Source organism: Chrysochloris asiatica, unplaced genomic scaffold, assembly GCF_000296735.1.
Source record: "Chrysochloris asiatica unplaced genomic scaffold, ChrAsi1.0 scaffold00099, whole genome shotgun sequence".
Lineage (NCBI taxonomy): Eukaryota > Metazoa > Chordata > Mammalia > Afrosoricida > Chrysochloridae > Chrysochloris > Chrysochloris asiatica.
In genome coordinates this window covers 11,456,503-11,470,287 of record NW_006408617.1, presented here as the reverse complement: position 1 = coordinate 11,470,287, position 13,785 = coordinate 11,456,503, and the positions used below count along the sequence as shown (strand labels likewise).

Here is a 13,785-nt window from a genome sequence, read left to right as displayed (position 1 = left end):
GGGCTCCTTCGGGTGCAGGCCTCCGACCTTAGAAAGCCGTCCCACTCACAGACAGGGGTTCAGCGCAGGCGCAGTTTTCGTTCGCTGGCCCACAGCCCAAACATCGCTGCGTTCCTCGTTCCCTGGCGACGGTTGACGTCACTTCCGGCGTCGTTGCTAAGGGACCGCGCGGTTTGGGAACTACTCCGCTGACTCAAGGCCGCCTGCGTAGGAGTATCGGTATCTTTTCCAAGTTTGGTAGCGTCCAGGGCATCTCACCTGAGATGTTGGTGAGGTTTGGGCGGCGCTGTGGACAGGCTAAGGAAAGCACGGGTGAGAGAAACAGGTTCATCCCGGCAAAAAGATTCTTTCAGGACCCCTGGCAAGGGGTGAGAAGCGAGGGTGCCAAGTTGGGGTCTTAGTTGCCTTCTGACGAGGACTTCTTTTACCATGTCGAAAGTAGCCCCGACGGGCATCCTTGGGCTCTGTGTAATTAAAAGGATTGGCTCTCAGATGCCTGAGTGGAAGACCTAAAAGGAAGGTGCGGGGAGGGGACGAGAGAGAAAGTTTACAGAAAATAGGAGTTGAGAGGGGGTAGGAAGACAGATACCTCCCAACTGATTGATGCCCCTTCTGATCCTCAAGCCGCGCCATTTCAACTTGGAGAGTCTGGGGTTTGCTGAATTCCTGCTCACTTTTATTAGTTATTCTATAAATGAATGAAGTAACATTTAGAATTATCAGTGACTCTAGTCTTGGCTCTTTTGTAAACCTGCTGAATGCTTTTAGGTATGTCACTGAAGGAAATGCCTGTTTTCTCACCTCTAAAGTGGAGCTCCTATCATTGGACTGCTAATGGCAAGGTCAGCAGCTCAAACCCACTGGCCGCTCTTAGGAAACAACAACAAAGTAGAGTAAGGGTCTCGCCCTAAATCAAGTGCTTTGAGAGAGTGTAAAAAGAAAATGCTACTTAAAGTCTTGTAATTCGGATGGCCTGCTGCAGATTCCCAATTAATATCGTTACCATGATGAAAACTAGAACTATAAGGCAGAAAGCCTCATCGGTCTCCTGAAGAGCGACTGGTGGCCTCGAACCGCCGATCCTGTGGTTAACAATTCAGTATTTATCCTACAGAGGCACCGTGCTCCCACATCATATATTTGTTGTTGTTGTTAAGTGCCTGCATAGGGTTTCCGAGGCTGTACATCTTTACGTGAGCAGAAAGCCCCATCTTTCTCCTGCAGAACAGCTGGTAGTTTCGAACTGCTGACCTTGAGATTAGCAGCCCGATTCGTAACCACTATGCTATCAGAGCTCCTTATATTGATCTATAATTTTCTTTCTTAGTGATGTCCTTCCCTGGTTTTGGTATGAGGGTTATGCTTGCTTCATAAAATGTTTTAGAAGTTTTCCATCCTCCTCTATATTCTGGAATAATTTGAGTAGAATTGGTGACAACTCTTCCCTGAATGTCTGGTAGAACTCACCAGTGAAGCCATCTGGACCTGGACTTCTTTTGGTTGGGAATTTTTTGATGACCTGATCAATTTCTTCTATTGTTATGGGTCTGTTCAAATCTTCTACTTAACTCCTGTGAGTTTAGGAGTGTGCGTTTTTCTAAAAATGTATCCATCTCTTCTAAGTTTTCAAGTTTGTTGAAGTACAACTCTTCATAGTATTGTTATCCTTTTGATTTTATTTGGTTCCATTGTGACATCGCCCCTGTGATTTCTCATGCGTGTTATTTGTGTCTTCTCCCTCTTTTCTTTTGTTAAGTTTGCCAATGGTTTGTCAGTTTTATTAATCCTTTCAAAGAACCAGCCTTTGTCCTGTTGATTGTTTCTATAGTTTTTCTGTTTTCTATCTCATTTATTTCTGCTCTGATCTTTATTATTTCTTTTCTCTTGGTGACTGTCGGTTCTCTCTGTTGGTCTGTTTCTAGTTGCTAGAGATGCTGTTTTAATGTATTAATTTTGATTCTTTCTTCTTTTTGGACGTGCGCATTTATTGCAATAAATGGCCCTCTCAGATTTTGGTATATTGTGTTTTTGTTCTCCTTTGTTTCTAGGATCTTTCTGAATTCACATTCAATTTCTTCTATTATCCAGTTGCTCTTCAGTAGGGTGTTATTCAGTTTCCAGGTATTAAAGTTTATTTTCTTGGTCTTCTTATTGTTGATTTCTAATTTTATAGCATTGTGGTCTGAAAAGATGCTTTGTAGTATTTTGATGTTTGTGAATTTATAGAGGCTTGCTTTGTGACCTAACACATGGTCAGTTCTGGAAGATGTTCCATGTGCACTGGAAAAGAATGTGTAATGTGCTGTTGTTGGGTTGAATGTTTTTGGACATGTGTTGAGATCTTTGTGTTTTCTTAGACATTTTCAGCAATAATGTAGGTTTTTAATGCTTAAATGGATGTATGGTGCTTAGTTGTTAAGCTTGCTTAGCGTCTCCTGGTTGATATTATTTGGAGATACGCTTCCCTTTTCACGTGTAATGCCTAGCAGCTGGTTTTGGCTCTTGTCCAGATGGGGGGGTTATTACAGGGTATGCTTGTAGCTTGGCTATATGGGCACAGTTGCTGTCTCTTCTTGGGCAAGGTAGGGGCTGAAAGCTCCAACCCCTGGGAGAAGAGTAAGGCTAAAAGGACCAAAGACCAAAACGTTATAAAAGCAGAGACAGAAACCACCAATCAAAACCAAAAATAAAATTGTTATTGACACAGTCCACTGGTCTTTGCTGTGCAGGCAGGACTAAAAGGTCCCGCCCACTCAACTTTGGGGCTAGGTCCCAGAGTTAGACGTCTTTAAGAGGTAGCCTGCGGGTTTCCTCTCCGTGCCGTGGGAAAACTGTGGGTGCCATGTTGGACCCTTTTGGGGGGTATGCTCCTTAAGGCATCTGGGCTGGGCAGTGAGGGTGCGATTGGAGTGAAGAGAAAGAGGAAAGATACGTGAAAAATAAAAAGTGAAAAATAAAAAGTGAAAGATGAAAAATCGGTCACACCTCTTGCTCCAGACTCGCAGCTCCGCACCATCAAGCACTGGGTTACTGCCTTTGCTTGGCTGTGGCCCCGCCCTCTGGCCTGAGGACTTCTGGCTGCTGGCCACCGTGGCTGGATCGATTCAGAAATCACTACATTTTGCTTCCACAGACAGACTTCTTCACAGGTGGGCACAGGAAACTGGCTAGCGCCTGGAACATTAAACAAAATCCAAAGCTCCACAGCTGTTCTGAGGACCGCTTTCTCTGCTTTTTTTTTCTTTTTTTTGGCGGGGGTGGGGGGGTTTAGCAGAGTAGCTTTCGGTATCTGTTTCTGCTTACCCACCCCCAAACTGGAAGTCTCAGGGGTTTTTTTTTTAGCTCTTTTTTTAAAAAAATTTTTAATTGTGAATTATGTGATAGTTGATAGTTTACATGGGAGAACATTAGCTTTACATTCATCCTATCATATATTGTTACATTGCCTTGGTTACAATCCCCTCCATGCATCATCAAACAAAGAAAGGGTATACCCTGCAAGCCTGCCCCTGGGTCATCAGCACACAGCCCCTCTCCCTCTCTGGGTCTAGAGTCCCCAGCCGCTCCATCTCTCCATGTCATTGTCTCTGCCTCCATCTCTGGTGTCACTGCTTCTCTGGGTAGGGTCCTACACTGTGCTCTTCTCCCTTGATGGTGCCAGGGACCTCCGCTCCTGGACTGCAAAGTCAACCACTCCCCTCTGCTACATTTCCAAAGTACCTCTATGGTGTTTGTCAGAAACAATCAGTGTAAATTGTTTAATCTCAGAAACAATCAGTGTAAATTGTTTAATCTCATAGCTGCCCAAGGCAGTGATAGCAGTTGGGACAAACAACAAGCTGATCAAAAAATGTAAAAGGAAAGGTTGGGACGTAAGATGTCCAGAGACAGCTTTGAAAAGCTCTAATATACTCCTGAGAATCTAAAATCATACAGAGGGCTGGGTGCATGCCTAAAAAAGACTTGAGAAGGCCTGAAGCTTTCATCTCTAGATGATCTTGAGGTTCTTTACCAGCAAGAAGTAAAGTCTAAAACAGAGTTGTAAACTGCCTTCCTAAGCAATGAAGGCGTTCCAACACTCTGTGTTCCAACACAGAGAGAGCACCTTACCAAAGGTTGGGAGACTTATTGGCTCTAGACATTTAAGGGCATCACTGTCCAGTTATTATTAATGTTGCTGTTAAGGTGCACCTGACTAAACCCATGATATTTTCAATAACCTCATATGCATGTGAAAGTTGGACAGTGAATAAGGAAGACTGCTGAAGAATTGATGCATTTGATTTATGGTGTTGGGGAAGAATATTAATAGTATCACGGCCTGCCAAAAGAACAACCAATCTGTGTTTGAAGAAGTACAGCCAGAATGCTCATTAGAAGCCAGGATGGCCAGACTTCATCTCTCATACTTCGGACATATTATTAGAAGGGACCAGTTCTCAGAGAAGGATATCATTAAAATACCTAATTAAAACATGAGTAAAGAACTTAAGTAGACATTTCTTGGAAGAATATATAAATGGCCAATAAGCACATGAAGGGATGCTCAACATCATTAGTCATTGTTGTTAATAGGTGCTATGGAGTAGGTTCTGACTCATAGCAAGACTGTACAGGTTTTCAAGACTTTAAATCTTTACAGAAGCAGAAAGCCTCATCTTTCTCCTGTGTAGCAACTAGTGGGTTTGAACTGCCAACCTTGTATTTAGCAGTTCAGTGCTTATCCTACAGCACCAGCAGGGCTCCAGACTAAGTGATTAGGACAGTAGATAGTAAGTTTCATCACTCTAGTAAATCATGTCTGTCTTAAAGGAATACAGAAAACTGGGAAAATGCAACTCAAAACCACAGTAAAATACACTTCACATCCACTAGAGTGGGATAGGAATTCCATTCTTTAGTTTGGGTTGGTCTAGAGCTCACTGGGATCATTATTGGCCCAGGTTCTTGCCATACTGCTTCTTTGTAGTTTACAGTAACAACTTCATCCTGAGGCTTGTTCCTCTGGTGGTTTTCAGATTAATGCTTATCTGACCTTCATGCCTCCTTGTAGGTTCCTAGCTTGAGAGTCACTCTCCCAGAAGAACAGAGAAGTGCTTTTCTCAAAATCTCACATGTCTTCAGTACCTTTCTTTGCCCACTGTAGAACTGCTGGCCAGAGAAATGCAAGTATTCGTAAACTGCTGCTGCCCAGTGGGGAAGGGGTTGGACATGAAGATCCCCTAAGTTATCCTTTACAGTCCACTGGAGTCCTGGTGTGGTGCGTGGGCTAATGCATCAGACTGCTCTTTGGAAACCCTATACAGGGTCGCTATGGGTCAGAATTGGCTTGACAGCACTTAACAACAACAACCACTTGGTTAACTTTGAAAAATGTTTTTATCACAGCTTGTTGAGGCAATTGTTACAGATCTGTTGTAGGAAACCCTATACAGGGTCACTATGAGTCATAATCAACTCGGTGGCACTTAAGAACAGCAATAACGGGGGAGAAAAGAGACCCCCATCTTCAAATATGTAAATAGAGAGATTCTTTATTAAGTCTTAAACAGGCGCAAAAAGACTAAAAAAGAGAACACCTGAGTGAGGGAAATCATAGCTACTGTGATCAATTTCCAAAGTTCTAATTACACGTGGTGACCTCTAATAGAGTACAGAGAATATATATATGTATATATACACACACACACACATCCACCACTCATCTGTCAGTTTGTCAGACATGGTGACTTGCATGTTGCTGTGATGCTGAAAGGTATGCCACTAGTATTTTAAAATACCAGCATGGTATACAAGTTTCAGCTGAGCTTCCAGTCCAAGACAGACTAGGAAGAAGGAGAGGAGGACTATTTCTGAATGTTTAGCCACTGAAAACTTTATGAATAGCAGTGGAACACAGGTGGTGTTGTTAAGTGCCCTCGAGTTGATTCCAACCCATAGCAACCCTGTATAGGGTTTCCAAGGAGCAGCTGGTGAGCATGAACTACCAACCTTGCAGTTCAAACAGCTTTACAGTCTGACACATTAGCCCACGGCACCACACCAGGACTGCTGGAACACAGGTAGACAAGAATATTGAATACTGAAACACGCAAGCTTAACGATTGTGAGGATGGCGCAGGACAGGGCAGTGTTTCATTCTGTTGTGCATAAGGTCATTATGAGTTGGAACTGACTCAAAAGAACGTAACAACAACTTATATATAAATAGATGACCAAACATTTCTTTAAATTTTTAAATTTTTTTTTTTTTTTAATTTATTAGAAACACAGAACTCTGAGGAAGACCAGGTTCTCTATCCACCTCTTCTGCCTGGCACGGTAGACCTCCGTCAGGTCACCATCATTCCACACGGCGAGTGGAAGAGGATTCAAGATAGCCTTGACGGTTTGACAAGAGAAGCAGCATGCCTTCGTGCAGAAAGAAAGGCAAAGAAAGAAATGCATCTCCGATCCCAGGAATTAGTAAAACACTGGACTAATACTTATGCAGTATGTATTAACAACCCAGGGGCACACATGTACTAATGACTTCGTCTTGTGTTTTTATACCCTTTCATAAATATTCTCTTATGTAAAATATCATAAAAGTGCATTGAAACATATTTTAACAACTTAATTAAGGTATGCTTGACATCTAATAAACCAAAAAGCCAAATCAGTTGCCAGTGAGCAGATTCCAACTTCCAGTGACTGCATGTGTGTCCAGATAGAACTCTGGTCTACACAGGTTTTCAGTGGCTGATTTTTCCAAGTAGATCGCCAGACATTTTTTTGGAGGCTCCTTGGGGTGGACTCGACACACAACCTTTTGATTAGCAATCAACCTTTTTTTTTTGATTAGTGTCACTTGCACCACCCAGGGACTCCTGACATATCATAAACTGTATTTAGAGAATACAATGTGATGATTTTTGACATATATAAACCTATTGCTGTTGAGTCGATTCTGTTACTCAGCAACCAGATAGGACAGGGTAGAACTGCCCCATAGAGTTTCCAAGGCTGTAAATCTTTATCTAAGTATATTGTTACATCATTCTCCTGTAGAGTGGCTAGTAGGTTTGAACTGCTGACCTTTTCGTTTAGCAGCTGAGTGCTTACCCACTGTACTACCAAAGACCCATGATGTATGTATGAACTAGTGAAACCATCATCATACTTAAGGTAATGAACATACTCATTACCCAAAAGTTGCCTCATATTCCCTTGTACTTTGTTCCGGTTCTCTCTGCTCTTGTTCCACTGCCCCTAGGTAATCACTGATGTGCTTTCTCTTATTGTCATCTGTATATGCTCTTTTGTTTATTTAATCTCCTATTTCTTTTGTCTTTTTTTTCTGTTTCATTTTAGATGGTTTATATTTCTAAACGAGGCCTGATGGTGTGGTGGGTTAAGCATTGGTTTACTAGCTGCAAATCTGGTAGTTCAAACCCACCAGCTACTATGAGGGAGAAAGATGAAGTTGTCTGTTCTCAAAGATTTACAGTCTCAGCTCTGTCTACAGGGTTGCTATGAGTTGGAATTGACTCAATGGCAGTGGATGTATTTCTATGTCTTCATGTTCACTAATCTTTTATCTGACTATATCTAATGTGATATTAATCCCATTAAGTGTATTTTTCATTTCAAACATTGTAGTTTCTATCTCTGGAAGTTTTATGTAGCTATGGAAAAAATGTCACCAACCATCCCTCCCATAGCACTCTACTTTCCTGGGTTCAGTTATTCATTGCAGTGACCACACCGAATTTAGACACCGTACTAAGTTACAGGGTTTATTAGGGAAATTGACAGGTTACAATTCAGTCTCAGAAATGCTCAGGACACAGTTCTTCCCATCAGGTTAGCCTTCCCTTTGCTGTACCCATTGTCAGTCTGCCCAGGCAAGGTTACAAAGCTCTGTGAGGACTGCTGATAAATACTTAGAGGGCACACCTTTCCACTGCAAGCCTCAATCTGAAGGCAATCAGCTCTAGCTCTGTGGAACAGCAAAGCTAGCTCACCTAAGTAACTGGAGACTCTCTACTCCACAAGCAAGCTTCCTGTTCACATTCACTCAGCTTTACTTGCTCCGTGAACTGGGAAGCCCACTGTTCTGTCTCGTGCTCTGGCTCTCGGCTCTGCAGCTCCTCTACTGCTATTCTGATGTCACAGCTTTCTGTCTCTGGGACAGAAAGGTTCAATTCACAGGCTTCTTGGGGCCCAAAGGACAGATTCCATGCCTAACTCTTCCGTGTTGGTAGTATGATCCCCCTCCCTGCTGTTTCTGAGATAGCTCATTTTATAGCCAGCAGAATGGCAAAATTGAGCAATCACAACTATCCTGTTAACAAGAACTCTCCACCGAATCATATAATCCATTGACTTCTTCCCCCACCTTTTCTTACTCAGACCCATGAAGAAAAAGTTGATTGGTGGGAGTTTACAAAGGCTATAGCTAGAACAGACACTAAATAATTCACTGCACTTGTAGATTTTTTTCCCCATGTCTTTACTTAACATGTTAATATTTCCTACTTTTGCAAATATAGAATATAGTTAATATTTCCTACTTTTGCAAATATAGACTATTTTCATTTTCTTATGTACTAATTCTAACACGGGTGCTGGTTTTGGTGATTTTGATTATTTTTCTCATGATAAGCTGAATTTTCCTGCTCCTTCGCATTCCTGGGTTGATTTCTGTGTTAAGGTTTTGTGTCAACTTGGCTTGTCCCAGATTCTCAGTGGTGTAGTAGTTAAGATGTAGTTTTGACATCCATGATGAGATCTAATATAATAAAATCAACTCCATAATACGATCTGATATGTTCAGTCCAGGTCTGATGTAATTGTCTAGTGTGTTATAAATCTTCACTTCTGTGATGTTAATAAGAGTTAATAAGAGTCCTGGTGTGGCACTGTGGGCTAATGCACTGGACTGCATTGTTGGTGATTCAAGCTCACCAGCCGCTCCTCGGAAATCCTATACAGGGTCGCTGTGGGTTGGAACCAACTTGATGGCACTTAACAACAACAACAACATGTTAGTGAGGTCAGATGCAGTCTAAAGGATTACGTTGTATCTTGAGCTAATCTCTTGAGCTCTAAAAGGAGAGAAAAGTGAGCAGAGAAAGAGGGATGTGTACTACCACCAAGAAAGGAGAGTCAGGAATCAAGTGCATCCTACGGACCTTGGGTTGGTGCACTGTAAAGCTCCTAGAACCAAGGAAAGGTTTACTAAAATACGTGGTGGTCTCCAAGGACTTACAGATGCTGAAAGGCAACAAGGACCTTTCTCCAGAGCTCAACTCCGAATTCAGACTTCTAGCTTTCAGCTCTGTGGGAGAATAAAATTCTATTTGTTAATGCCATCTACTGTTGGCATTTCTGTTTTAGCAGCACTTGGTAACTAAGACACCTAGTACTTTTTATTGGATGTCATTGTGTGTTTTACCTGGCTAGATGGCTGATGTAGTCATATCCTTATATATGATTATCACCATTAAATACCTTGGAAACAGTTCTTGGAAATAGACCCTAGTTTGTAATATTGATTAGGTCAGACCAGAGCAATGTATGATCTGGACTCATTATTACCTACTATTGAGGCATGGTTAGTACAGGTGTGGCACTATAGGATAAGTACTGCAAGGTTGATTTGTAATGCACGGTTGGTGTTTCAAACTCACCATGAGTCAGAACCGACTTGATGGCACTTAACAATAGCAAAAACAACACTGAGGCATGACTATGTTCAACAATCTACATAATTTCAAATCATGAAGTTTTCTGTCTGGCTGATGGGACAAGTACTTTTGCCACCTCTATGAGATTACTGGTCCTATTCCCTCTTACCCAGCGCTTGTCTGTGAGTTTGTTATATTGTGATGACTTGCATGTTACTGTGATGCTGGAAGCTATTCCACTGATAATTCAAATACCAGCAGGGTCACCATGGTGGGCAGGTTTTTAGTGGAGCTTCCAGATTAAGACAGACTAGGAAGAAGGAAGGAGGTAGTCCACTTCCCGAAAAGTGAGTCACAGAAAACTTTATTAATAGCAGCAAGGACATTGATATGGTGCCAGATGAACCCCTCAGGTTGGAAGGCACTCAAAATATGACTGGGGAAGAGCTGTCTCCTCAAAATAGTCAACATTAATGATGTGGCTGGAGCAAAGCTTTTGTGACCTTCATTTGTAAATGGGCCATAACTCAAAATGAGAAGAAATAGCTGGAATTGGACTGTGGGATGTATGAAGTATGAATCTAGGAAAATTGGAAATCATCAAAAATGGAATGGAACACTGAAAGATACATATATATATATATACACACACACAGACTAGGTATTAGTGAGTTGAAATAAACTGTAATTGGCCATTTTGAATCAGACAGTCTTATGGTTTACTATACCCCAAATGACACATTGAAGAGAAATGGCATCATATTCATCATCAAAAAGAACATTTTAAGATCTTTCTATGCTGCCTGTGACAGGATAATATCCATATGCTTACAAGGAAGATCAGTTAATATGAATATTCAAATTTACTCACCAATCACTAATGCCAAAAATGAGGAAGTTGAGGGTCTTTAACTCTCTGCAGTCTAAAAATTATCAAACATGTAGTCAAGATGCATTAATAATTACTGGTGATTGAAATGCTAAAGTTGGAAACAAGAAGGAACAGCTCTAGAAAAAATTTCAGCAACATCAATAGTGACTGTACATGTGGACCTTGCCAGATGAATACTCAGAATCAAATCGGTGACATCTGTGGAATGAGATGATGGAGAACCACAGTGTCTTCAGTCAGAACAAAGCCAGTGACAGAGTGTGGAACAGACCCTCAGTTGCTCATGTCAGAGGTCAAGATGAAGCTGAAGAAAATTAAAACAAGTCTATAAGAACCAAAGTACAAATTATAATAAATTTATAGTAAATTATGAATAATGTTAAAAAATGGGAGTTCAAAAAAACTTAGTTGTGCTCATGTGGAACCTGTATACAAACCACGAGGCAGTCATTCTAATAGAACAAGAAGATACTGTGTGGTTTAAAATCAGGAAAGGTGTGCATCAGAGTTGTACCCTTTCACCATACTTATTCAATCTGTATGCTGAGTAAATAATCTGAGAAACTTGACTATATGACAAACAACATGGCATTAAGATTGGAGGACGACTCATTAACTATGTTGATGAAATATGCTGATGACCAATCTTGCTTGCTGAAAGAAAAGAGGACTTGAAGTACCTACTGATGAAGAACAAAGACTACAGTTTTCAGTGTGGGTTACACCTCAACATAGACCCCAAATCCTCACAACTGTGTCAATAAACAACATCATGGTAACTGGAGAAAAATATTGGTGTTGTCAAGGATTTCATTTAATTTGGATGCACAATCAGTGCTCATGGAACAGCAGTTAAGAAATCATAGAATGTATTGCATTGGGCAAATCTGCTGCAAAAGACTTTTTTAAAGTATTGAAAAGATGTCACTTTGAGGACTAAGGGACACCTGATGTAAGCCATGGTAACTTCAATCACTTCATATCCATGTGAAAACTGGACTATGAATAAGGAAGAATGGCTTCCGAAATCTGACACTGAACGATGGGCATGGATACAGTCGATATTCAGCGCCAAGTCTCAACCTTTGAATTATAGTGTTGGCATAAAATATTAAATATGACAGAAGAATGAACAAATCTGAAAAGGTACATCTAGAATGTTCCTTAGCAGGAAGGATAGCAGACTTTGTCTCATGTACTTTGGATATGTCATCAGGAGGGACCAGTCCCTGAAGAAGGATATCATGCTTGGTAAAGTAGAGGGTCAGCGAAAAACAGGAAGACCCCCAAAGAGAGATGGATTGACACAGTGGCCACTACAGTGGGCTCAAACATTGATTGTGAGGATGTTGCAGGGTCAGCAGTATTTTGTTCTTTTGTACATAGGATCATTATGAGTTAGAACTGACTCAACAGCACCTAACAATAATAACAACACCAAACTCCATCTGTGACTTTCAGACCATGGCTTATATAATTATTATACAAATATGATCAAAAGTAACATTTTTTTGGACTATTGAAGGTGAATGAAGCTGAGTTTCACTTCTGGAAATATCATGAAATATACACATGAGCACACCATACTTTTTAACATAATTTCATCATTTCTACATGTTACATGGATGTGCATGTTATTTATGTAGGTATGCACTTTGCACAAAATGTACATATTTTTACTATGCATATTGCTCTAATTTCCATGGGTGTTTAATAGTAATAATAATAAAAAAGGAAGATTCATTTTACCAGCAGCAAAAGCTATTATAAACCTACACAGTAGTTAGAACCATGGTAGAAGGACAGAGACAGACAAAATCATTGATCAGAAGAGACTAGAAACAAACCTTTTTATATGGGAACTTAAGATATTACAGAAATATTGCAAATCAGAAGGGAACATTCAATAACAGATATTGGGATAATTGAATATTCATATTTAAAAGATGAAATAATATCTCTACAGTATAGACAACACAGACATTCAGTTGGATTAAAGACTTAACTATAAAAAGTAAAACAATGAAACTTTTTAAACAAATTCTACAAGAATATCATTAGTATCATAGTAAGGAAGTATTTCTTCTCCCTGGTGATGCTGTAGGATAAGCACTGGACTGCTAACTGCAAGATTGTCAGTTCAAACTCACCAGTCGCTGAGTGGAAGAAAGATGAGGCTTTCTGCTTCTGTAAATATTCGCAGCCTTGGGAACCCTATACAGGGTCTCTTTGAGTGGAAATCAACTCGATGGCAGTTAGTAAGTGACAGATTTTTTAAACAAGAAAGATGTGGAAAATTGACCCATATGGGAAAAGAAAGTGTGGAAAGACTTCCTAGGCTTGGGGCATGTAAAAAATGCTACTTGTTGGTCTTTTAAACAAACAAAATGTATAATTATCATGTTTGTATAGAATGGAAATTTGAAAGTAATAATAGTGGTTACTTTGGAGTGAGAGGAAATTGCATATGGAAGTTAGGGTTGGAGTAAGAGATTTCACTGTATACCTCTGCAACATTTTGGGATTTTTGAGCTATGTAAATATATTAGCAAGCTAAAAAATTGAATTTGAAAAACATTAGCTTATAAATATAGCTTTATATTTTTTATTAATGATATATGCAAATATATACAGTAGCAGTTCATAATGAAAGCTCAAATGATCACATAATGTTTCACTTTGGTTACATTGAATTGGAGAATGAAAATACAGGGTTGCTCTTGTTTGTTTTATAGGGCATGAAAGAACAGAAACTTGAAGCCAAAAAGAAACGTGATGAAGAAGTAGAGGCAGAAAGACAATTGCTTGATATGGAAGAAGAAATACATAAGCAAGGAGAAAGAAAAAAGGCCATTGAAAACGCACGGCAATATCAGTTTTATCAGACAGAGAGAGTGAAAAGCTTTCATGTACTACTTGGGTTTTATTATTGTCCTTTTACATAGATTTCAAAATAAGTATACGTAATTAATCTGTATTTTCTTAAAGTACTCCTTTTTTATTTTTATTTTAAGTCAGGACTTCTTCTTAGTAGAGTTATGAAAGAACGTGATGCCCAGATTGAATTCCAAAAGAGTAAAATAAAATCCGATAACAAGTGGGAGGAGCAAATGAAACTCACTGCTGAAAAAGCTCTTAAAGAAGAACAAGAAAAGGCAGCAAAATGCCACAGAGATAGAGTGGCCCTTGCCAATGATCACCTAAAACAGTATGTATATATCA

The 13,785-nt window shown here is 40.1% G+C and overlaps 1 protein-coding gene across 1 annotated transcript in view; it reads left to right on the top strand.

Annotated features, from left to right (window-relative positions):
- Window positions 1-229: 229 nt before the first annotated feature.
- Window positions 230-13,785, top strand: part of CCDC173 (coiled-coil domain containing 173) — a 37,807-nt gene continuing 24,251 nt past the window's right edge. The window contains exons 1-4 of the mRNA XM_006867024.1: window positions 230-312; window positions 6,266-6,492; window positions 13,299-13,472; window positions 13,578-13,771. Coding sequence (XP_006867086.1) covers window positions 264-312; window positions 6,266-6,492; window positions 13,299-13,472; window positions 13,578-13,771 — 644 coding nt within the window. The 5' untranslated portion in view covers window positions 230-263. The remainder of the gene's footprint in view (window positions 313-6,265; window positions 6,493-13,298; window positions 13,473-13,577; window positions 13,772-13,785) is intronic.